General features: G+C 34.7%; 3 protein-coding genes and 1 non-coding gene across 4 annotated transcripts; 2 read left to right on the top strand and 2 right to left on the bottom strand.

Annotated features, from left to right (window-relative positions):
* Nucleotides 1-552: 552 nt before the first annotated feature.
* On the bottom strand, nucleotides 553-7,521 carry POLD2 (DNA polymerase delta small subunit). The gene is made up of 15 exons (XM_059607054.2): nucleotides 7,426-7,521; nucleotides 7,020-7,149; nucleotides 6,177-6,283; nucleotides 5,951-6,077; nucleotides 5,220-5,327; nucleotides 4,372-4,487; nucleotides 4,180-4,263; nucleotides 2,940-3,008; nucleotides 2,780-2,851; nucleotides 2,606-2,697; nucleotides 2,388-2,515; nucleotides 2,056-2,157; nucleotides 1,864-1,931; nucleotides 1,205-1,271; nucleotides 553-796 (listed from the first exon to the last, which is right to left on the bottom strand). The coding sequence occupies exons 1-14, from the start codon at nucleotides 7,489-7,491 to the stop codon at nucleotides 1,212-1,214; spliced, it is 1,329 nt and encodes a 442-aa protein (XP_059463037.2). The 5' UTR covers nucleotides 7,492-7,521; the 3' UTR covers nucleotides 553-796; nucleotides 1,205-1,211.
* Nucleotides 7,522-7,609: 88 nt separating this feature from the next.
* TRNAA-UGC (transfer RNA alanine (anticodon UGC)) lies at nucleotides 7,610-7,682 on the top strand. The gene has a single exon. It is a non-coding gene; the product is annotated as a tRNA-Ala (tRNA).
* Nucleotides 7,683-10,378: 2,696 nt separating this feature from the next.
* On the top strand, nucleotides 10,379-19,660 carry LOC132162526 (Plastid-lipid associated protein PAP / fibrillin family protein). The gene is made up of 7 exons (XM_059572761.2): nucleotides 10,379-10,783; nucleotides 11,330-11,451; nucleotides 11,531-11,614; nucleotides 11,777-11,873; nucleotides 13,828-14,044; nucleotides 17,960-18,012; nucleotides 19,341-19,660. The coding sequence occupies exons 1-7, from the start codon at nucleotides 10,523-10,525 to the stop codon at nucleotides 19,431-19,433; spliced, it is 927 nt and encodes a 308-aa protein (XP_059428744.2). The 5' UTR covers nucleotides 10,379-10,522; the 3' UTR covers nucleotides 19,434-19,660.
* A 4,774-nt stretch (nucleotides 19,661-24,434) lies between these two features.
* On the bottom strand, nucleotides 24,435-25,160 carry LOC132162518 (VQ motif-containing protein). The gene has a single exon (XM_059572749.2). The coding sequence runs from the start codon at nucleotides 25,066-25,068 to the stop codon at nucleotides 24,613-24,615; it is 456 nt and encodes a 151-aa protein (XP_059428732.2). The 5' UTR covers nucleotides 25,069-25,160; the 3' UTR covers nucleotides 24,435-24,612.
* Nucleotides 25,161-25,478: the final 318 nt, after the last annotated feature.

The raw sequence follows: 25,478 nt of genomic DNA, 5'->3' as shown, positions 1-25,478 counted from the left end.
TTTCAATAATGAGAATGCGGAAAATATAGCCGTTGGGAAGAGCACAGGATTTAAACAGCTCGACAATGTTTGGAAGAATACAAACATATTCCATTTTGCTATTTTCGCCGAATGGCGCCCACCGCCCATGTTGTTGCTGACACATGTGCTTTGACTTTGGGCCTGGCCACACCGCCCATGTTGTTGCTGACACATGTGCTTCGACTTTGGGCCTGGCCACACGATGATGGTTTGAGAAATCCTAAACAGTCAAGCAAATAAACTCAAAAAAATTTCTAAATTAACGTAGTAAGAATTCTTAAATTAAAAAAATGCAATTCTCTCTCCTTTGTCACTCACGGTTAGCCACGTCAATTTAAAAATTTTTCTGACTTCATTTGTTTGGCTTCCTGTACTTCTCTTATGGTTTACGGGTTTCTGAAAATCATTTCTTTTATTTTTCTCTTGTAAATTTTTACAAATGCCTTTTCTTTTTTTTTTTAATCTGAAAATCATTTTTTTTATTTTTCACGTTTAGTATTAGGAATATGGTAAGAAAAAATATATATTTAATGCAGATTTCATGAAGAAAAAAAAAATTATAGTATCATTGGCGGACAATGGTATACTACGATACACGAACAAGCCAGAAATATAAAGGAAATTCTACAATATTTTACAGAAGATAACGAAAAATATAAATGGGTAAGGGGAAGAAAATTGCTTGGGGCTTTGAACTTCAGGTATCTATCTCCTTGGCTTTCACTGCGAGGGTTCCACAAAGGTGGTTGCAGTAAGAAGTTAACGTTGTAAGAACCTGTGAGGTATTGAATAGAGAACGTTAGAAGCTAATTAACAAAACAAATTAGATTTGCATATGATTTCTGTCCATGGTAATTATTTTGCCTTATCCCATAAGATGACTGAGAATAAGTCCCAGATCATTCAATGGAACGGTGAGTTCTCTCACCCGGCACAAAACGTTGTAGTATTTTTAGTTATGTGTCAAATTACAAAGTTGGATGGAAAAACATTTGATTTATATCATCATAATAAAGTCAATGTGGTCAAATGCTCCTTCAGATCACTTGTGACATTCCATCAAAACCATAATATTAGAAGAAACATGGTGACATGAAGGATTGCAGTGTGTGGTTTGATAAAATGAATCTCTTTGAACATTTGTAGTACATCTACATCTCTAAATACAAATAAAACATCATACCATGTTCTTAGGAGCACAACTCAGTCCCAAAACTAAGAATATGGCATTCAAGATTTCTCAAGTTTAGCTGCAAAATGGGAAAATTATTAATGTAAGCATGTATGCACGATATATATTACCATAAAAAGCCTTCTAATCACACATTTGTATCATGCAATTCCAGCAAAACTGTAAGTAAAGAAAAACCTTGGTTTCCCAACATAATTTTGATAATTCATTGACATTTGATATACTAATATCCAGGAGAAAATGAAACTCCTGGGGAAGTGAAACCTATAGTGTAATGCATAATCTCAAATCACATCAATTAATCGGTCCTCTAATATTTTAAGCAGTATTTCACGCAAAACATAGGCTCAGTCAAAGGACCATGGATGTATGACGAACAGAGACGCACCTAGCTCATAGGGTGAACTATTAAAATGCTTCTATCTTGCAAAATGGATTGACATCAAGCACAAGTTCCATTTCTCTTATTGTCTTTGAAATGGTTTTTATCTTTACATTATCAAAGGTATTAAAAGGAATTGAATAATAAGAAGAGACAATATAAATTCACATGCACATGAATGCATGTGAGTCCAACATGTTTAAAGCTTCTAGTTTAGTGCTGGGCCACTGAAAATTTTCAGCACCCTGATACTAATATAAAAGCTTACCACAACAGCAACTCCAGTCTCGCAGAATTTAGGGATGCATATGAGTCTTACCGACTGCCCTTCTGATCCTGCACTAGGAAGTTGCGATCGAAGTTATTATTTAATGGATATTTTTTTTCCAGGGTCTTGACAAGTAACATAGTAGTAAATTGTAATGATTTAGTTGATAATTATGAGTTGAATACAAGTTACCCTTTATTAAGTCAGTTTTGTATTTATCCTGATTTCCGACAAAGTAAACATGAGGACAGCTCTCAATGAAGAAAGGATCCCTGTCTGTGAAAGGATAACACCCTGGAAAATCAACATGAATGCTAATTTAGCTATACAAACAGAAACTCAAACACAATTTCATGAAAAGTTCAAATTCAATCAATCAATTCTCCTGATTTCTTCAGTGAATAATTTTGTCAAATTGGTCAATTGTTCAGCCGATAAAAATTATTGGAGCCAAGCAATCAAACAACCAAGCATATTATTAGAGTAAAAGAATAAACATGTAGCAGAAAGTATTCTAGATATACCAAGAGTATTAGGTGCCGTCGGCGCCAAATGCCTCCACCTTAATGTCCTCTCCATGAATCCAATTTTATCCTTTGCCTCTGAATACTTCTCAAGATCATCAACATTCTGTCCTGATGTTCCAAGAAATCTGAAAACCACAACACAATATGTCATTTTTGTTTTGTTTCAGTTTTTATTGGAGAGGGGGGATGCTTTATTACCATACCATGACCAATACCTGATATTCTCAAGCTCAAAGCAATGAGGGTTAGTACAAGACCTAAAAGTGTTATACACTGAAGACCCAGGGAAGAGGCATTTATGCAATGGCTGAAAAGAAAAGACATTAGAAACAAATCAATTGATGCAGATGATAGTAATGTATATATGCTTTCAAGGACATAGAATAAACCTGCTGAGGTAAGGAGAAGTTAGCCGGATCATTTGGTCCTGGCATGATATCTAAAGGCACACTTGCAGCAATCTAGGAATAAGTGAATATATAAGAAACTTCATTCACAGCGAGGTGACAGAAAAGGAGCTAACTTAACAGTGAAACTACTGATAAGAACCTGTGTCAGCAAGATATCTAGCTCTTTAACTGGCTCAGACAGCCTTGATTGATCCTTAGAAGCCAAATTCTGCATGTATTGAATAAAACAACCATTAAGGAAACTGGAATAATGGATTGTTGTTGTGTATCAAAGAATCTTAGCAAGATTATAACTTTCACTCTTGACCATTTTAAGAAACAAAACTGAGAAAACCTGGATTTTTCGTACTTTAGTCTAATCAAAATAAGTTAGAAGACATTTTCATAATTTTTTAATTACAAATAAGGATATAACTAATTTATCAATTCATATGCAAGACATTTCTCCTGCAAGTTATCAAGCAACTAAATCTCTAGAACAATAATTCTTCTGGTGGCAAAAACAACAGACATAGACACAGGCCATAACCAAGGATGAACATGTCAAAGTAGGGCCGAGGGAGGACAGATCCTGTCCTAGCCTTCAACATTTTTGAAGAAGCCACAGACAGACAGACTGACAGAGAGAGGAACAAAAAAAAAAAAGAAGAAAAAACGCCAAGGGACAAATCAAAACGGCCTTTCCTAAGGTTTTTAAGATATAATTCTAACAAGCTTTTAGGTCTTGGTATAAACACTATTTCCATCCATAAATTATTATGTGATATGGCCATCTAATTTTTATTTTCCTCTAATCTGTTTAGTGGACATACTAGTCAATTTTAACTAAAATAGAAAATCATATGAAAACCTTGCGAAGAGAGATTGGTGTAAGTCTATGCAGAACTTATAGAAACGCCAAATTGTATCACAAATCATCAGGAAGATACTATATCTTTGTATCCTTGGACAGCTGATTTTTTTTCTCTTGTAAACTATTAATTATAGTGATTTCCTTGTTCTTTTTACTAATTCTAGTTAGGCGCTTCCTCTTGTAGACTTCATGTGTACTTAGAAGTGTCTTTACGCTTTTAATGATATTTTCTGATTACTTATATATATATATGAGGCGGATAACTGCAGCTTCTAAAAAACAGAAAAGAGGTCATCGTTTATTTGTCTCCCAAAAACAATTAAATTAAAAAATAATAATTTAAAAAGCATAGTTATAATTCAAGCACATATGCTAGCATCTATTGTTTCTAACAATCACAAGAATAATAACAAAGATATTAACAGAAAGCACCATAGAAAGTGATTATTACAGAACAGAATCATAGAAAATGAAAATGTTGAAGCTGCTTATCCATAGAAGAAACCAAAAATAATAAATGTATTACCTGTCCATTAAGAAGGCCACTAGGAATTTCAATAGAATTCCCTGCAACTATGATGTGAACTATTTCTGCTGCAATGCTTTGTTCCTGTCAAGTTGATAATTCTATGAAATTAGCCATTTACAACAGTCAGTCACTTAAAAAGCAAGCAACAAATCAACCGCATAACAGCTTGAAGGAAAATACAAAATGAACCTTCTCATCTCCTAAATGTCCTGTTATATGATCAACAAGAAGCTGAAACTGGAGTGGATTAGAAGTGCTGCTCCCAACACTTAACCCCGACACAAAGACGACATACTTGTCTTCTCCTGTACATTCAAAATTAATGAAATCAATGCAAATCTTAGAGATAAGGATGTGCTAACTCTGCAGATACAATTCAGATAGCTTCAATTAGGAATACAACAGAAGGGCATGTTCATGTGTGTACTAGCCAAATTTTTGTCAAGTATATCTGAGTTCCAACCATATACATACCTGCACAAACCTCCTCCAATGCTATCACAATTCCCAATTCGTCAAAGTAACCAATAGTAAGACACATGCCAGGCAATGTACTCAGATAATGATAAAATTCAAAAGAGACTAGTTTCGCATAATATAACATAAGGAGCAAAAGGCCTGAATATCACTTCCAGTAAACAGAAATAACACATATTCAATACTTCATCCGTGAATGTCAGTGAATCTTTCCTGCTGAGATGATTAATTTTATAGGTGATGGCTATAGTTAATAAATGTATGAGTTTGGTTTTAAATTCACTATTAAAATCCCGGATTGCTCTCTTTTGCCCTCAAATTTGATTTTCTTTGTGGATTTTTTCTTGTATAACAAATAACTAACACAAAGTAATGCCTGTTCATATATTTGATCTTTGATACATAATGCACAATAGTTCCATGATTTTATTAGCTTTTATCATTCCAGAAGTATGTGGAGAAGAATGTGTCTAACCGACAAACAAGTCACCAATACATATAATTTACTTAAAGGTAGAAACCACAAGAAAAAAAAAGGTGGAAGTTAAATCAGATCATACTTGGTTTAAGGGGAAGCTCTATCTGGGGTGCTAGGCCAGCTTCTAGGACATCTAGCACCAAGAAGTCACCAGCTCCAGTTTCCTTTCCATGCAAAGCAACAACAATGCCTATAACATGTATCGTGTTAATGCAAATAAACATGCTTTAGAACATAATGATGTAAAAGTTTTCAGTCAAACAAGTTGTATTTTTGAAAGAAAAAACAAAAAAAGCTCAAATTTTATACAAAGCACAGAAAATGAGAATAAACAGAGTAGATCCCTCAATGCTATTCCCAAACACAAATAAGTAGAGAGGTCAAAATTGCATTAAGAACTTGATTATACATTACGCCTAGTTTGATCATAACCATCCAATCATTTGTACTCCTAGACCATGTAGAAGTATATGATAATTTAAGAGAACATTCAACAAAAGCTGCATCCGTTAGGCTAGCAATAAGGAGCATTCAAAGGGAGTAAATAAGATAGACCTCATAGGTTAAGCCCCACATAGATTGACTCCACCAAAAAGTGAACCCGAATTCCAGAAAACTGACCCTAATGCAACTAAAGATGAAATAAACCACTCTGGGTCCAAGGAGCTCAAGCAATTCCTTCCATACAAAATGTGGTTTTCTTCTTCCTTTTTCTTTTTTTCTCCAGTAACTTAAAAGCAAATTAGTGAACTACCATCAGATCCTGACAAGAATTTTCTTAGTTTTATAGAATATGTCTTTAATGATACAAACCTGTTACATATATTGATGGTAAGAGCACACTCCCAGCAAGCTTAACTCTTCCACTGTCATCTTCTAATATGAGTTTATCATCTGGGTGCATAAAATTATGAGGCTTGACAAGCGGAGTCACAGATCTCTGCAGATTGCAATTAAAAGCTTTTGCTTCTAAAACTCCAATCTCAATCATGAAAAAGAAATATATAAAATATAACTAATTTATTGACAACCATAATACCTCCTTGGAGTACTCATCAAGAACACAAGGTTTGAGTTTCATGTGCTTGTACAAAGTTCCAACAATGACACATTCCTTGCCCTGTTCCAATTGCAAAACTGTGCAAACTGCAACCCAACAAAACCAAAGACATCTTAATTACTCTCCGTTTTATCTAATTAGTACCTTGTCAAACCCCACAAACAACCATTTTGAGATTATGGACTTAGTACCAGATCAGAACCTAAACAACTAATTCTCATATACCACCAGAAAATGAACAAATAAACCCTTGACCTCGATTCTCACCTGATAAATTTTAGCTACTGTGAGCCAAGCAGAAAGCAGGTGTCAAGATCCTATATTTCCTAATACCCTAAAAGCCTAAGACTGCAATAATTTTTCAATCACAAATTCCCCTCTCGAAAACACAATATTCACCAAATAATCCAAAACATCGTGATTTATAACTATAAAGCCCAAAATCATAAGCCACAAAAGTGCCAATTATACATTAACTTCCAAGTCATCATATATCAAATTCAGAATCAACTAGCACTCCCAAATTCCATACGTTAACATTAACCACATAACACATCCATTACTAACAAAAACCAACAGAGGGTTATTAAAACGAAACCCAAACCCTCACAAGTCACGAGGTGCCCAAACCTAAACCCTAAATTTCAGTCTTAACAAAAACTTAAAACCCCAACTCCCAAGTCAAAGTAACAATGTACATTATTGGACTGAAAAATTAAAACAAGCGAGAACCCAGAATACCAAAATGAACAAAAAGGTAAGAAACCAACTTTGATTGCACAAAAATTATAAACTTCCGGAAGATTTTGAAGCAAAAGTTACCCGGTAAATGGGGTTTCATATTGGGAACGAGGGAATGAAGAAGGGTTCGCATCAAGTGGAGACGAGCAAAGTAAATCTGGCTGTACTGCTGGCCCCTGTACGTCTCCTTCTGAATCTCAAACTGCTCGTCCTGCAATCGACAATGCCAAACTCAAAATCACAAAATTATAATAATATTTAGTCAAAACCGTCATCGAATAACCATCTGGATACTGAGAAACCATAAGAATAGCTACGAGTGGCTGGAGATTTAAGAACCATCAATAGTTGCCCAGGGTAAGACTTCGATTTTCTTTTTGTGTTTTCCACGGTTTCTCAGCAACCAAACGAAAGGCAAGGGAGGAAATACTGAGGTAGAAGGAGCTAAAAATTGAGTAAAACCAAAAAAGAGGAGGAGGGTGGTTACTAGGGAGGTATAGGTAGCTTGTTTTCTCTGGAGACTCCTCTCTGACTCCATTTCCATTGCTTCCATGGCGGGAAACCAGAAAGTACCACCAAATTTCACTACTTGCTCATCGGCAAAGCACCATATGTACTTACTCATAGTTAGTAGTAGAACAATATAATAGTTGGTTAAAGGTCAACAGCATGGGGATGTAGCTCAAACGGTAGAGCGCTCGCTTTGCATGCGAGAGGCACGGGGTTCGATACCCCGCATCTCCAATCTATGGGTTTTTTCTTTTAGTGCAAATCCAAGTCTCCAACGTATCAACGGCCATAAAAAAACAAAGTTATTTGACAAATAAAACAAATTATTCTTGTTGAACAAAATGCCCTATAAACTAGTATAAAGTATAAAACGGTCCAGTTTAAAGAAAATCTCTATCCCTTTAATAAAAGATGTGACTTTATTTAGTACATGTTTTGGGATCATCTACTAAAATTTTGACCGTCCATTTGTCATCCAAAGGTTATTATTTTATTAGTAGTAAAACACGTGGTAGAACAATAACTTTTGAATGAAAAATTTATTGCCAGAATTTAAAATTCTAGAAACTGAAATTCTAGAGGAATTTCAATGGATCTACATCCTGTTAGCTCGGAATTAAATTTTACGAGAAGACAAATTGGGGGAGCTGCTCCTCTCTTTTCCATTTCCTCCCATTTTTAAATGAGAGGATGTCGTGTTGGTGCCCAAATTAGTATAACCTTCACACATAAAGAATAAAAGCTAGCAAAAGATAGATAAAAATGGGTGAAAAAGTATATTTCAGTGTGTGGTCTGCTGGAGTTGGCATCTGTTATTGCACGAGGAATTTGGACGAGACGCAACTCAGTGTTGCATGGGGGGGGTCTTCGTGCATCCGAAGCTAATTGTCCAAGAGGCTGAGGAATTGCTACGTCAGTACAAGAGAGTGAATGATAACTCTCCCACTCAGGTGGCTGAATCAAATATGGCGATCCCAGTTCGTTGGTCCAACCCTCCACCTAATCATTGCAAGGATAATTGGGATGCGGCAATAGATTTAAAAGAGAAGAGGATAGGGATTGGGGTGATTATCCGTGACCATAGGGGGCTGGTTTTCACTGCTCAAAGCAAGACTATCTGGGCAGCCTATGATCCAACCACAGTAGAGGCAGTAGCGTCACTATATGCTATTGAACTAAGTCATGATTCATAATTGAAGGAGGTGTTGCTAGAAGGGGATTCGAAGACAGTGGTTATGGCCCTTAATGGCACGGATCAAGCTGGTGTCAGTATGGGCAGGTGATCGATGATGCCAAGCCAATGCTAAACACATTCCATGGATGAGAAGTGCGCTATCTCAAACAATAAGCTAATACGGCGACGCTTGAACTTGCAAAAAAGAGATAATTCAAACTGTTATAAATAAGATATAACTCGAAAAAAACCTCAAACAGTATTTTTGACATTGTCAATTTAGAGTAATTTAAAGCTCTTTCTTTGCAGAGCTTTTGGCTTTTTTTTATTCTTAATGAATGAAATCAATCTTTTCTTTTTTTTTTTTTTAAAAAAAAGCATTTGGCTGTGTGGTAGCCTTAGTATGTGTGCTTCTCTTAAGGGTTCCTTGAGCTTTCTTAGTAGTTGGGCCTTAATGGCGTAGTATGGTCCTCTAATAATTTTTCAATTCCTTAAATGACTTGGGCCGGTGGTCATTCATGAGAATTTGTCTTTGTGATCTGTCAATATTTGAGCCCTCCCCGCCGCATTTGTAAAGAACAATTCAATGGCAACAGTGAGAGTAGGGCAGTGGTGTGAAGAAGCTTGGCGGTGTGAGTGAAGTTTCTATATCATTTACTCCAGAGAGAGAAGGTTTAAAAGTTTAATGAAAGAGAAAGTGAATCTTCAAATGAGGCCGTATGATTCTTTATATGGTTGTACAAGTGGGACATTTATTAAGCGTTAAATAACTGCATAAAACTGTTAACCGAATAATTACTTAAGCCAATTACTGTATCGGTTATTGGCTTTTAAAAATCCGGTTAATAACTGGTAACCAAATTTTTTAATTATATATATAAAATTAAAAATACTATTAAATCGCATGATTTTTCATTTATCAGTGACTCACGCCTCACCTCACCTCACCTCTTAATCTCTCATTTTCTTCTCCAATATCCTAATTGTCCACTGTGCCTTCTTCCTTTGGATTTGTAATTTTTTTTTTAATCGTAGAGGAACTAGTTTTATATTGATTTTGGATTTGTAATTATCATATCACATTTGAGATATGAGATAAATCATAAATAAATAATGGCATTAATACTTTAGTACTTTGAATTACAATATATTATAAAATATGAACATTGATTCTCTTTTGAATAACAAATTTGAAGTTTTATATTAAAAAAAAATAAAAATAAAATTATTTATGAAAATCAATTAATAACCGAATAACTGCCAATTGCAATTAATATTACAAAGAAATAGCCGCTATCGGAACCGGTTGTATACCCTAAATTATATACATTCGCAGCTAAAGCCGCAATGGTTCTTTTTAGTACAAAATGACACCGTTTGAATAAATAATCTTAAATTTTTTGGTTTTGTTGACGGGTGGAGTTGGGTCGAAAAACCCCGACTTCTCTATCATTTCCGCATACTGACCCAACAATTAAAAAAAAAAACCGTATTTCTTCCGCTACGTGCCGCCTGCCGTTGGTGGCAGGGATTAAATAAAATATTTAACTCAACGGGCTCAAAGTAATTTTATATCATTTGTCAGTTTATTAATTTTAAAATAAACTGTTTGTTAAATATATATTTAATTTTAAAAAGAGGACATACTCTTCAAAAAAAAAAAAAAAAAAAAAGAGGACATACTTTTTGAAACTAGTAAAGGATAGGTTTTTTTTATTTTTTATTTTTTATAAAAAAAACAAACTCTTTGCATAAACCACAGAATCTCCTCCCTGACGAAACTACCCTCGGAGCGACGTGGCCGTATCCCTATCGTCCTTGGCCCCCAGTCGCCAACTGACGGGTATTGTCCACTTCGCTGCTCCAGAGTCCCTACCTTCCCTCTTCAACTCCTCCTTCAATGGCTTCCGTACAAGGTTCGGTTCCTGCACTCTCCGCAATCCGCGCGCGTCGTGAATTGTCGTTTTCTTCCCCAGGCACGGCTACTCCGCTTGTTTCTTTAGCTAGGTCGCCGGATACTCACCGCCAACTTTCCGTACGCCCGGGACTTCGCCGGAGATCCGTACTCAGAGCAATGGTTCAGCAGGCCGTACACGGAGCTCCGGCAGCTTATGCCAAGGAAATGGAGAGGCTTTCCGCCAAAGAATCCCTTCTTCTCGCCGTGAGTCCCACTTTTATTTTTATTTTTTAAAATTTGTTTACTTTCTTTTTGAATTAATTTACTGTTCAAACTTGTTCCCTTATTTCGTTATAGTTTCCTTTCGTTCTTCAAGCTGATTTGTGTGTAATTTGTTGTTTTATTAGTTATAACTTTGAATTCATTCAGTAGAGACAAATTTTTAGCTTTACCCTCTGCTTGGTTCCTGAGAAAATGTTGGAAATGGAAACCACTTGAAAATCTTAAGTTCGGTAGTCGTAGTCCATTGATTTGACAAAATGCACAAGTTATACAGTATAACATTGCGACCTAATAATATATAATTTAATCGATTCATTAGTTGTTTCTTGTTGCTTTAAGTCTAAAACATGTGGGAGAGCAAGAAGTCATAACCTTTAGTCTAATTGTTTCTATTTCAACCTCCGTACATTGGATTGGTATAATTTTCTATTTGATGGTTTGGTTCATGTAGTGCATTTATTTTCTTTTACAAATTCTCAAGCTCAAGCTCAAGCTCATTGGTATTTGTTTGTGGATCCATGGTTTCAGTTTAAAGATTCTGGGGGTTTTGAGGCTTTAGTAACTGGTAAGACAACCGATATGCAGCGAATTGATGTGAATGAGAGGATAACTGGTTTGGAACGGCTCAATCCTACTCCTAGACCAACAACGTAGGTGCCTATTCAAACAAAAAATTACCATATTTGTCTATTTACTATGAGATGCTAACCCGTTTCCTCAGCTATCCAGGTCACCCTTTCTGGAAGGTAGATGGAATTTTGAGTGGTTTGGGTCTGGAAGTCCAGGATTCGCTGCTGCCAGATTTATATTTGAGTGAGTATTTTGTTTATTGTTCAACTTCTAGTATTCTTCAACCTTTTTCCTCCATTTTGGAATGTTGTTGATTGTGATTATAAAAATCTTGGGTTTTCATTTAAAAATTTAGTCAAATTGAATGTGGCTAATAGCACTGGTTCAATATCTGTATCATTGTAGGAGATTTCCTTCAACTTTGGCTAATTTGCCAAAAATGGACGTGGTGATCAAGGATGGATATGCAAAGATTACTGCAAAGTTGAAATTTCTGAACTCGGTAATAACTTCAGAGCATATTTATATGTCCTTGCCATAGATGCTTGCAAAAATGTTTTATTCATGCAAGGAAATTTCTTTGCCATCAATATCCTAAAAATCAAAAACTTTTGCTTCCAATTGTAAAACTGATGCCAAGCTTAATTCATAATTGACTGCTGAACTTTATGTAAGTTATGCCTACTCCTGAGGAAACTAATTCTATGCAAACTGTATTACAAGTGACTACACAGTTCTAATGTGACGTCTTTACTGAAATTGCTTGGAGACACCTAAGTTGTAAACAAATTGTGTACCTGGGCTAGGCCCATCTCTTTGTTTTTGATGCGTGTTCCGGTTATGGGCATAAATTATGCTTCCAGTTGATATGCCTCAAAACTTTAACAAATTTTAAGAGCAAGTATGCCATGAAATAATATGGACGTGGCTCGGCATTCAGATGATCTCAATAATTTATGTGAAGAGAGAATATTTGTAGGGCATTGTGATGCCTGAAGGGGGGGGGGGGGGGGGGGGGGGGAAGAATGGGTGGATGGCTCAAGGTTGTACTCCTAGAGTTGAGTGGGATTGGGAACTTTTTTCTTGTGCTACATAGATTATAAATTGAAGTGAGACTTTGCCTGGGCCTCTATTGCTATTAAAATTATTAAGTATGCCATTACATGAGAGGGGGCATAAATATGCTCTGGTGAGCAAACAACTGGTTCATGCAGTGCTAACTGCTAAGTAATAATAACAGTTTCAATAGTTGGGAACCTTCGTTTTTTTTCAAAAAAAATATATATATTTCATCTTTCTCTGTGTATAAATGCTAAATTAGGATATAGGTTATGGTTCATGCAGTGCTAACTGCTAAGTAATAATAACAGTTTCAATAGTTGGGAACCTTCTTTTTTTTCAAAAAAAAAAAAAAAAAAATCATCTTTCTTTGTGTGTATAAATGCTAAATTAGGCTATAGGTTATACTTCTTTGTCTCCAACAAAGTAGAAGTTCCCTTGTGCCCTGTAATGTGGCTGTTGTGATTGATTCCAAAAGAATGAGACATGAAAAACAAAAGAAACCTATATGTGTCCTTGTTTAAGTGTTTTCTGATATGCATGTGTGGAACCAAGCCTGTTTGACTGGCATAGTGAAGCAGGAATATACTTAATTGGGTTAAATTCCAAATAAGTCTTTGGCTTACTTTCTTTGATTGTTTTGCAAGATTAACTGGTTAGTTAATGGAAAAATGGATTGGTTATTTAGCCTTTCTTCTTTTGAGCACAAATGAGCAGTTGTTCATGTCATATAAGGGCTAAATCTAAATGGCTTGCCACTCCGTTCAAATAGCTGTTAAAAGTATTGAGAAACTATCAGCCAAAGTTGCTTTTGTGATGGCTGGCCACGTTTGGCTAAGATCTTTTCCTCACTCTAACTTTAGGAAGCTCACTTCCACATTTTCTTGTGTTCTTGCAGAGAAAAACTTTAAATGAATACAAGACTGTCAATTCATTGGTTGTAAAATTTTCAAGGTTGTATATAATCCAATATTCAGAGTCTTGATTTCTAGAGTGAAGATTTTTGGTTTTTTTTTTGGTAACGACTAATGAGGAGAAAGCAGATAATCTCATTAAAAGAAATATTATTCTAGTGAAGTGGATTACATTACAATTTTTTGGTAGTTTTGGGGGGACATTGCTTCAATTGAAAGTTTGGAGGGACATTACAAATTGTCTTATAGTTTGAGGGGGGCATGTGTATTTCTTCGAAATTATTATTACTTAAATTGGGAAAGAAGTATGATTAAGAGATATAATTAATGCGGGCATTTTATTGCTTGCCACTGTAAATATTTACATTGTGTACGAGTTTTCTCATTTTTGAGCTTTTGAGCTTTCATTGTAGAGGGTGCTTTATGATGAAATGCATATAGACTTATCCCTCCCCCCCCCAAAAAAAAAATGATGAAATGCAGATAGAAAGCAAATTTGTTCTGTCCACCAAGTTATCTGTGGAGGGACCTCTTCGAATGAAAGAGGAATATGTTGAAGGGACTATGGAGTCTCCAACAATAATTGAAGAAACACTACCTGAACAGCTAAAAGGTGCACTAGGCCAGGCAACTAACACGATGCAACAACTACCGGTTCCTATTCAGGATGTCATTACCAGTGGGTTGACAATTCCTCTAGGTAATCTTTTATTTTATTTTATTTTTTTATTTATTTTATTTTTATTTTTTTATAATTATAATTCATTTCTATCGTAGTTGAACCAATGAACCTCTAAAGTCTAAGACCCTGTTTTGGCAAACTTGTATAGAATATTTTTTTGCTTTTTAAACTCTGAAAAACACTTTTTAAACAATAGTTACCCAAACTCATTTTCCGATGTGGCATCCACCACTAAAACTCTTTTCAAAACAAAACACAAAACACTTTCAGAAAACTCTCTCTGCCTTTTTATGAAAATGTTTTGAAAAAACACTCACTTTTTTAGATGTGGAGGCTAGTCTTGTTACTTGTAAAAAAAAAAAAAAAAAGGGTTAAAAAATTTTAAAAAGAAAAGGAGGCTAGCTTCCATTGGGTGAAGGCTGCCCCCTTCTTTGGAGGTGTGTCTTCCCTCCCAACCTCCTTGTCCACCACCAGAGTCGGGAGGGGGAGACCCTCCTCCCTCATTTGGTGAAGGGGTAGAGATTTCCACCCCTCACATACGAGGGGATGGCGGCTAGCCTCTAACATATGCTTTTTATTTTTGTTTTTGTTTTTTTTTTTTTTTTTTAATTTTTATTTCTTTTATGCTTTGAAAAATTATATTAAAGGGTTTTTTTGTGAAACTTCAATTGGATTTTTGTGGGGAGGAGTTGGTGACAAATTTAAGTTCCATTTAGTTAGTTGGTCGAAGATTTGTGATCCATTGTCTTTCGGAGGGTTGGGAGTCAGAAATCTGGTTCAATGTAACCAAGGCTTCTGGGAAAATGGTTATGGCGGTATGCTACCGAGAGGGAGGCTTTGAGGAGGTTGGTGGTAGAAACTAAATATACATGATGGGAGGTTGGTGCTATAGGGAGGTAGTGGCGCCCTTTGGAGTGGGAGTGTTGAAATATATTAGGAGGGGGTGAGGAGTTTTTTTTCTTCTTTGATTTGTTAGATATGAGGTAGGCAATAGATCAAAAATCAGGTTTTAGCATGATTTGTGGTGTGAGGACTAGCTCTTGAAGGTTACTTTTTCCTAAATTATTTAGTATTTCATGATGTTAGGAGGCGTGGGTGGCAGATCATTTGCAATTCTCTAATGGAAATATTCTGTGGAATATATCATTTATCAGATCAGTGCAGGATTGAGAGGTGGATTTGGTATCATCATTCTTTCATCTTTTGTATTCTATTAGGTTGAAACAAGGAGGAGAGGATAAAATATGTTGGATTCCCTCTAAAAGGCAAAAATTTCACATAAAAATCTTTTATCATGTGTTGTCCAGTCTGGTAGGCTCATCATTTCCTTGGAAGAGTATTTGGAGGGGTAAAGCTTCTTCAAAAGTGGCATTTTTTGTGTGGATGGTGGCTCTTGGGAGGATCTTAACTTTGAATAACCTAAGGAAGAGGAGAGTTATAGTGGTAAACTAGTGTTGTATGTCCATAATCTTCTTCATTGTGAGGTGGCAAGAGAGTTATGGGTTACGGTGTTCCATCTTTTGGAAGATGGTGCCTTTTGTGGTGTCTATAGAGGGAAAGGAATGTAGGTGTTTTGAGGACTGCAAGAGGACATTAGAGGAATTGAAATCTTTATTTTTCAAAACTTTGTATCTGTGAACAGCTGCTTATGTTTTTCCTTTAATGATTAGTTATCATGAAATTCTTTTTTTTTTTAACCCCCAATTCATAGGTGGCTTCTCTTATATACTTCTTGTGTATATGGGGGCACCTTACGCTTTGAAGTTTGGAAGATGGCTCCACAATGCTTAATGTGGTGTATTTGGAGAGACTGAAACGTTAGGAGATTTGAAGATTGCAAGAGATCGGTGGAACAACTTAAATTCATTATGTGCAAATCCCTTTATTCTTGGATGGCAGCGTATAGTAGTCCTCATTTTTTAGATTTTTGTTCTTCTCTTTTTCCATCGTAGGGGATCTATCCTATACTCCCAATGTACACAGGTTGTGCCCTTCTGCCATTTCGCTTTTTAATGAGATTGATTTACTTGTTAAAAAATTTCTTTTCAAAAACACTTTTCAGTTATCCTAAGGAATTTTCAAATGTGGCACCCATAGAAAATACTTTCAATTACACTTTTTTGAAAACACTTTTTAGAACATAAAACCGAAGACACTTCTTGAATACTTTACTAAATAAGCCCTAAACTTCTATCAATACATTGAGTATTTCTGTCTAGAGTTATTGACTTGAATACTTATATCACTATGATTGAAAATGTTTGTTAATGCATTTCATGCATCCGTTGAGGCTACAAGTAATCTTGACTGGGTTGTAAATATAGACTTCAATTGAATATGCAAAACCTACCTGAGGTGTCAGACTGGTAAGATACCCACCGAGCTTTTCATTTAGAGTGTTATACACCCTTGAGTACACACATATAGGCATACACAAATGCACACTATTAATAAAGCAAACTTCTTGACAATTTTTTGTTATGTGCTCGCTAAACTTAACATACAATACACATAACATAGGCAATGAAAGAAGAACCTAGATAAAAAAATAAAAAAAGAGATAATTAAAGGATTTTTAAGGTAGTAGGGTAATTTGAAGAATCCTAACCTTCTACTGTAGAGTAACTTGAGGAACCCTAGTCTTCTAGCCAAACTACAATCGTTTGGCAATAATCCATCATTCCCTTTTTTATTCAGGCTCCAAGTCTTTAAATAGTGTATAAGATAGAAAAAGATAGAACAAAGATAATAGTTTTTAATAAGTAATTGGCCCAAAGAGGAGGGAGAAGGAGAGATTCAAACTAGTGATCTCCACTTCATGAAATGTAATCCCTAACCAATTGAGCTACCCCTTGAGGTAACAGACCTAGTATTATCTTCTAAGATAACTTATTATCCCTTATGAATTTAAGTCCTAATGAAAGATAAAGTGATAAAACATTATAAAGTTATGATATCCCCAAACATTAGACTCTCACTAACTTTGAGCCTTTGGTGGTCTTCTAATCCATGTATGCCTCCTCTTGGTCTTGGTCGGTATTGGTCACATAACATGCCCTCCTCTTAATATGGCCCTTGTCCTCAAGGGCAAAGTAAGGAAATCTTACATTCATCACAAGAAACATTTCTTGCATGTCCTTCATTATCCTTTGTTGCCCCAAATTCAAGGAATCCATTTCTTATTCAAGTTGTCGCTTGAGGCATTCCAAATTCTGTTGGAACATGGCTGGCTTTGATACCAATTGTTTACCTTTCGTATAACTGAACATGTGCTGCACATGTATTATATGGGCAATGAAAGAGGAAACTAGATAAGAAAAGATAAAGTAACTGGGGGATTTTTAGGGTAGTAGGGTAATTCCAAGAACCCTAAGCCTCCTTGTAAACGACAATCATTTGGCATTAATCTGTTTCCTCCTTTTTTATTCAAGTTCTACTTCTTTAAATAAAGTACAAGATAGAACAAACCTAATATTATCTTCTAAATAACTTTTTTTTTGATATGTAATTGAAAAATATCATTCTAAGATAACTTATTATCCCTTAAGGCTCCAAATCCTAATGGAAGATACAGTGATAAAATATTATAGATATAAGATAACCCTAAAAATTAGACTTTCGCTAACGTTGAGCCTCTGCTGGTCTTCTACCCATGCATGCCTCCTCTTGGTCTTGATCGGTCTTGGTCACGTAACATTTGTCTTCAGGAGTTTTAACACTAGAAAGTCCTAAGAAGCTACCACACTTAAATGAGGTTGTTTCTGGCCTATGAAATGATGCTGTTTTGGTTTCTTTACTGTTCTTTGTAGTAGTGAGCGGTACTCCCTGCAAATGCCTCTTTAAATATGATAAATTATTTATTAGTTTATATATGGAAAGATTTCAGATTTTTAGGAAATCCAGTAACGAGTTAATCATATTTTACGTGTACAGGTGGAACTTTCCAAAGACTATATATGATTTCTTATCTTGATGACGAAATACTTGTAAGTATTTTACTGAGCATATTCTCCTTGGACCAATTTAAATAGTATTTATGAATGTGTTGCCCTTAAAAGGTTGTCTCACTGATGCTGCTGCAGAAATAGATGACAACGTGGACAAAATAAATCTGCCATCTTAAATTGTGGTACCCTTGGTGCAAATTAAAATAACGCGTTAGGGTTCTAATTCCTAAATAACCTTTTCTTTAATGATGAAGTGGAACTGAGATTTTTTTTTTTTTTTTTTCTGGGAAAGTTTGGATAAAAATGCTTCATTTGCTTTTCTTGCATTTGGTGGCGCCAAACATCCCTTTCTATGGAATCATTCCTGAAGGAACAGTGGAGGCGCCTTTTTATTTTTTGGCTGATAGGGAAAATGTCATTACTCAAAAGTTGTTTTTTTCCCCTTGCTACATTTACATACTTTTCATGTAGTCTTCTCCTTATCCTTTCAGCACCATCAAACAATTTGACTTGAACATTCCTTCTCTTGCATTCCTTGTCCATGATCTAACTAAACGCTAAACCCAATTTCTATGTAGAAGCACATGTATCTTTAGTTGCCATGTACATGGCCCTGCCCTTCAGGCAAGGTGATTATGACCCCAAGTGCAGTGTAGCAAGGCTTTCTCAAGAGAGCTTTAATACATTCCGATTGATATAGCAAAAATGTGAGAAGAACCTAAAACCCTACATCCTCAATTGATTGCAATGGCTTTCGTATGAAAGGTACTCCTTAATCAAGTCAATGTTAAATTCCTAACAACATCATGGTGGGCTTTTCATCTGTCTTGTGATTATCATTGATTTATTACTTTATAAGAAGTATAAATTAACCTCATTAGCTTTCATGTTTTGTCTGTTTTACTAATGGAAGTTAATTGCAGTTTCGAATTGATTTGTTCTTTATGGTGAGGTCTGAACCAACTTCTACCATAGTAATAACGAATGATTCAATTACAAGTTCATCACTATTTCTTTTGGTATTTTTTTAATTAGTGAACTAACTGTGTTATTTTAGTGTTGAAAATTCAATCAAACTAATAATATCTAATGATGTTATCATGGCTCAAAGTCACAACATTACAACCTTAAACTGTTTTTGCTTCTCCAAAATCATATTGAAAGGTGGCAATTTCTTTCTCACTTGTCATAAAGATGGATGCGCAGTAGACGTAGCATTTGTAATCACCATTTTCTCTTATTATCATCACATCAAAGTATAACAATAAATACTTACTAGTTTGCTCAAAGGATGATTTATGGGAATTGGCACCAAAAGGGGTTGATTTTTCTCACAATCTGAACTCTTTTGCTGGTTTTCAACACAGATAATTAGGGATACAGCTGGAGTGCCTGAAGTTTTGACAAGGTTGGTTTCTTCCCCGTCTCCCATGGCAGAACCCACAGAGTATGAGAGTTAGGAATTGTACATGTATGAGAACTGAAAATTTTCTCCACAATTACCATTTTGCTTTAAGAATGTCATTCTCTCTCTCTCTCTCTCTCTCTCTCTGAGCTGCTTCTATTACTTTCTTGTTGAAAGACCATTCTTCTATCTTCTGTGCCATAGAATATTCTTGGGATTTTGTTATAAAAATCAGGGACTAAAACTCTAGTCAATGGGCTGAGGATATGTCCGTACACTTTCGACAGGTGTGATTCACATAAGAGGGAGGGAGGGAGGGAGTGGTTGGGTTTAAGGATATTTTTTTTTTTAAAAAAAAAATTATTATTTTCTGAGCAAGACATGAAAAGGAAAGGGGAACCATTCCTTGATTGTGTGAGATGTTAAGTGTGAACTTGCTTGACTAACATGTGCCACGCTACTTTGACATAAGTGTTCGCCGCCACGATGACAGCAGAGATAAATCGCTCCCACTTGACGGTTTACTTGTTTATTAATTTGTTTTTTGTTTCTGTTCTTCCTGTTCTGTCTCTTTCTGTCATTTTAAAATCCATAGACCTCTTGTTTGCGGTCCCTTTGATCTGCTGAGTCGTGACCCCTTGGCTTGGTCTCCTTGTAGTCTTGACTTTTACAGAAGCGGACAAGGAAAACTATCCAAATTAGAAGGTTTGATTCAAGGTTCTCTCTCCATTGTTCCTTAAGACCTTAGTGAAAAGACTAGGGGAAAAGATTACATTTTTGTTATATAATTATCTTATAAGAGAAATCTTTGGTTTTTATCTTTTGCCCATCTTCATACGAGAGAGATGGGCAAATTCACCATTAAATACGCGGGACTACATGTAAGCATTATAGATTCAATAATGAATTTGAAAAACAAAAAAAGATGAATAAGAGATGAATGTGACAAATTATGACACCTTTTATCTTATAATGTTGATGTGACAGTTTTAATAAATTGTTTAATTTTTTTTTTTTTTTTTAATTAAGATTGATTTAATGGTTGGGTGGAAGTGTCATGTTAACATTATGAGACAATTGTGGGATAAAAATATAATTTCTAACATTACTCTATTAATAAAAAATAATAAATAAAGAAATAAAGAAATAAAAAACCAATTTGCTGAGCACATGTTTTTTAAGTGGCCTTAGTATGAAATGCATCTGCTATCCAATGCCATCTAGGCATCAACTCATCGTCTTTAGGATAATGAGGAAAAATTCTATATATACAATTGATCACACAAGGAATATAATGTGTTAATGTATAGGAGTAAACTCAAAATTCTCTGTCAGGACTTGAGCTTTTCACTAATAATATGGAGAGTATATTTAGGGGCGGAACTATCTTAGTAGTTGCAGTGTCTTTGACAACTCAAAAAAATTATGAAATTCTTATAAAAATGTTACTTTTATACCACGGCCCTGTCAATGACTTTTTAACTCCTAGATGGCTAGATGATTTAGCTTTCTATAGTACACTTGTACATGTTTATAACAAACTAAAAAAATTTGTATCCGAAATTGAAGTTATTTTTAAGGATGATTTTATAGACATAACTTTTGTATACAGTTATGACTTATGACTTAGTATAAAATTAAGCAATTCACATAAGTGTCAAGTGGGTAAAAAGAGTTAAGCAACAAAATTTGACAAGTAAATTTAATTGTTTAGTAGCTGATGTAGTAAGTATTACATGGACTACTAAGACAGTTTGTAAGGAACTTGTAGTATCACTAGCAACACTAAAACAAATAAGTAATGATTTTACTTCATGCACATTTATTACACTCATGTCTCACATGACTTATTTTAAATGGTTCACACTTCTTCTTTTTTTTTAATGGTTAGCATTATAATTTGTAAGTCACTTATAACACATAATTTCAGCCGACGTTGTATGGGTGTAATAAATGAACATAAAGAGTAATGACTAGTGGATCGTTAGCCCTAGAAAGAAAACAAAATAGACGTTAATAACTAATCAATTTAGTTGGTGTTGAATCTGAATCTGTCACTAGAAAAGAATTATAAACAACATTCTTTTATGAGTAATACTATATACAACATCACTATCCTATCACTATTTTATTATGGTGATGTGACAGTATTAATCTACCCTTAGATCAGCCATTGTTAAAAAAAATAAACAATCTAAAAATCGATTGATACCGCCAAGTCGACCAATTTTATTATGGTGATGTAATAGTACTAATCAACGCTTAGCATTTTCTAAACCAATAAAAACTAACCAAAAGTATTGTCCTTACCTTACAACCTTATTATTGATGTAGGCTACAAGGCCCAGAAACATGATTGAAAGCAATCCAATACTTGTATATAGTATACAATCATGCATGAAACATGTGTACATAGAGACAAATTATGTCGTTCCATTTTTATTTGTTTTTTATTTTTTGTGCAAAATCAATAAAACTCCCAAGTCTTTTTAATTTTTGCCCTTGAGATCGACTTGAGAGCTTCCAAGTAAAATCAGCACATTAATTTATTACACCACCATATATAGTTGTATTAATATGTCATCCTAATCAAGTGTCAAACATCTAATGACCAAGTTAATCCCCATTTAAGCACCGCCCAACGAATCAAATCAATACTGCAATTTGCTAAATAAAGTTTACCAAATGTGTTGACTTCATGCCTGTTTTTTTCCAAGTGAATTAATGTTGTTAATGTTTATAACCAATGGCTTGCAAACTTGTTGGGTTTTCTTTTTTAAAAATTAAGATAAATAAATTTTCCAAAATAACTTGGAACCGAAGAAAATCAGCACCAATTACGATTTAATCCTCGAAATTTCCAATTTAAAACTTTCTGGCCCCAAACGTTACACCTTTAAGATGTCATTAGAGTTATAAACTCAAGTAAATATGTCTTTCATCTCCTAATATTTTTAAAAAATAATAATTATTATTATTCTTTGATTTCATGCATGAATGTGGCTCATAGTTGTATGCTTTGGTTATAAGTAATTAACTATAAAATCTGTCGTTTCAACAGGATTTCGGATGGGTGAGCACATAACTGTATCTCAGCCAAAAGAGCAGATTGTAAAAATTAAACCCACAGTTTTAGGTTAATCATTTTTACAAAGGGTAAGTGTAAAGAGGAGACGATCGAATTAATAAAACAATATTATATTTTTTAATAAATTATTTTATGTCATATATATATATATATATATATATATATATATATATATTCTTAAAAATTCTATGCATACGTTTAATTAAATAATTATGCGAATTTTCTTAAACGTCAGAAAATTTTCTTTGAAAAACAACTTAACAGTAACCGATTCTCTCTTTTATTTTGCCAAAAAAAAAAAAAAAATTGAATAAGTATATACCAAATTAAAGTTATTAAGCCATTGCATCAACAATCAACACAATGTGTTACAAAAAAAAATCAATATCATAAATTAACGAGACTTGTCATTTGCTTAATTTCTCACTTAATCACATGCCTACACCCAACAATAAAGCACATAGGCAGCTTAGCAATTTACGTAAGTTTTGTATTGTCGGTCAATGTACATAGGCCTAATAGCTATAAGATGGTAGTTAAAGTAGTTAACTCTATTTATAACCGGGCAAAAATAACAATACAATGAGATTAACTAAGAGGGGGAGATCAAGAAGAAGAAGAAGGAGGAGGAGGAAGAAGAAGAAGAAGAAGAAGAAGAAGAGGATTTATCAATTACTGATCGAGTCTTCTCCATGCTTTAGTTCTCTTTAATATGTATCGATCTTTTTATGCTTTTGTTTTCTTTGCTTGCACAAAAAAGAAAGAAAGTAAAGGAAGAAAGTGGGGGCACAAGAAGGGAGAATTGAAAAAAAGAAAAAATAGGAGAATAGTCAAACTGTCGAGGAGGGAAGGAATTGAAGCTCTGAAGAGAAGATCAATAGTGAGTAGGTGAAAAAGTGCATGTCATTATATATATAATTTTGCTTATTAAGGGGCTGGCAATATTATGATTTCTTTTTTTTGGAAATTTTGGTGGATGGCCTAGCTAGGAGCTTTTGGATTTGGCTTAACGTACAAGAATGGACAAAGTTTTCCTTTAAATTGGGTTGGAGGAATTTTCTTCAACCTAATCTATAAAAATGATATGTGTTCATTTTTTTAATAACATGTGAGATGCATATGAATTTTTAATAAAATTTATTTCAACTTAGAATTATTAATAAAATTTAATATCTAAGCTTACAAAGATTTTGAACCTAAGTTATCTAGCTATTTTTTCTCGAATAAATAATAAAAAAAAACATGAAAAGACAATTATACAGTTCTCATTAAAAAAAATCATAGAGGTGGCCACGAGCCACCCCATGTCAAAGGGGGTGGTTGGCGTCCACCGCCAACTAAGGGTATCGTTCACCGCCACAAAAGCGATGATTTTTTTTTTTTTTTTGCAATGAAAATAGGTATATAAGAAGTCTTTTTATTTCATTTTTATTTAGTATAGAGAAAAATGTCAAGAAACTTTAAATCTTTATAAACTCAAATATTAAATATACGAAATTGCATGATGAAAAGCTTGGTGTAAACACAAAGCTTACAACATTTTCCCCTCTCATTAAAACCCAACTTGCCTTACTATATTTGGGATAAGATGTGCCTTAAATTTGTGAATCACATCAACATGATAAGTGGGAGACGACTAAAGATCATATAAATGAAAAATATATATATATCAAGTCTTGCAAGAAAAGTAATACATTAAGATCAATTATACAATTCTGCACGTTCTTGTTTGGTTTGCCAAACAATATATATCCTAAATCAATTGCAGAGAGAGAGAGATAGAGAGAGAGAGAGGCCACGTATGGAAGACAAGAGCCCACCACGTCCAAAAGAAAGAGACAAAACCCTATAAACTGAATTTTCTCAGGAAAAAGGAAAAAAAAAAATCAATTATAAAAGATTTTCAGTTGCTTCCATTACATCCAGAATATAAAAGAAATCCTTAAACTATTTACAGCACAGGAGAGAGATCTCAGAGTATCAGAAAATTAAAGTAGAGAGAGAGAGAGAGAGAGAAGATGAAAAATCATCAGTTAAACCATCTAAACACCAACAAAACAAATTTCTTAACGATCAAACATTCTTAAAAAAGAAAAAGAAAAAAGAAAAAGAAAAAACCATTTGATTTGTTTCAGTATCTAGCTAGCTAGGCAAGTTGAGCTTCCCCAAAGCCATGCATGTGGGAAGAAGCATCCAAGGGTAGAAACGGCAATTCACCAAGCTCTTGAATAAAACCCTCCAAATCTGCAAATCCCCCCAAGAACCCACCTGAATTCTCACCATTCCACATCCCTTCCATTTTCTTGGCCACCGCCGCCGCCGCCGGCTTGTCGGTCGACGAATTAGCACTTCTGGGCTCTTCTCTTCTGGGAATTCTCGGTTTCTTTTTTCCGCCCTTCTCGGTGGGTTTTCCGGTGAGCCGTTGCACTAACTCCCGGAAGTTCGCCACGTCGGTTTTGATGATTTCTGGCGCAAATATGTGAATTATGCGTATCTTTGGCTTGGGCTTTGATATTTGCTTGGAATCTTGGTGCATGGCTAGACCAGGCAATAAATTCGAACAGGGCCTTCTACAACTTTGTTTCTTTGTCATCTCCTCCATGGAAACTGCGACTCCAACAGATATATATATAGAGAGAGAGAGAGAGAGCGGAGAAGTTGGTGTATTTGTTTAGAAGAGATAGAGGAAGGGGGTTGTTTATATAGGTGGACAAGAAATGTTTGAGATTGTTTAATGGGGAAGGACAATATATATATTATTAAAAAAAAAAAAAAAAAAAAAAGAGGAAAGAAGAAGAAGCTCTTTTGGGAGCAAGTATTGGATGAATGCTTGTCTGACAGATTGCAAGCGAGTCAATAAAGTAAACAGAGAGCTTCAATGGTCCCCAAATTTCCCTAATTTCCATTGGATGATATATAATACATGTTTGTGTGTGTGTGTTGTATATATATATATATTTTTTAAATTTTTGAAGAATAATTAGTTAGTTTTTTTTTAGCTTAGGCTACTTG

Source organism: Corylus avellana, chromosome 10 (genome assembly GCF_965113065.1).
Source record: "Corylus avellana chromosome 10, dhCorAvel1.hap1.2, whole genome shotgun sequence".
In the NCBI taxonomy this organism is placed as follows: domain Eukaryota; kingdom Viridiplantae; phylum Streptophyta; class Magnoliopsida; order Fagales; family Betulaceae; genus Corylus; species Corylus avellana.
Note: the sequence above shows the minus strand (reverse complement) of the source record. Positions and strands in the feature narration are given on the sequence as shown.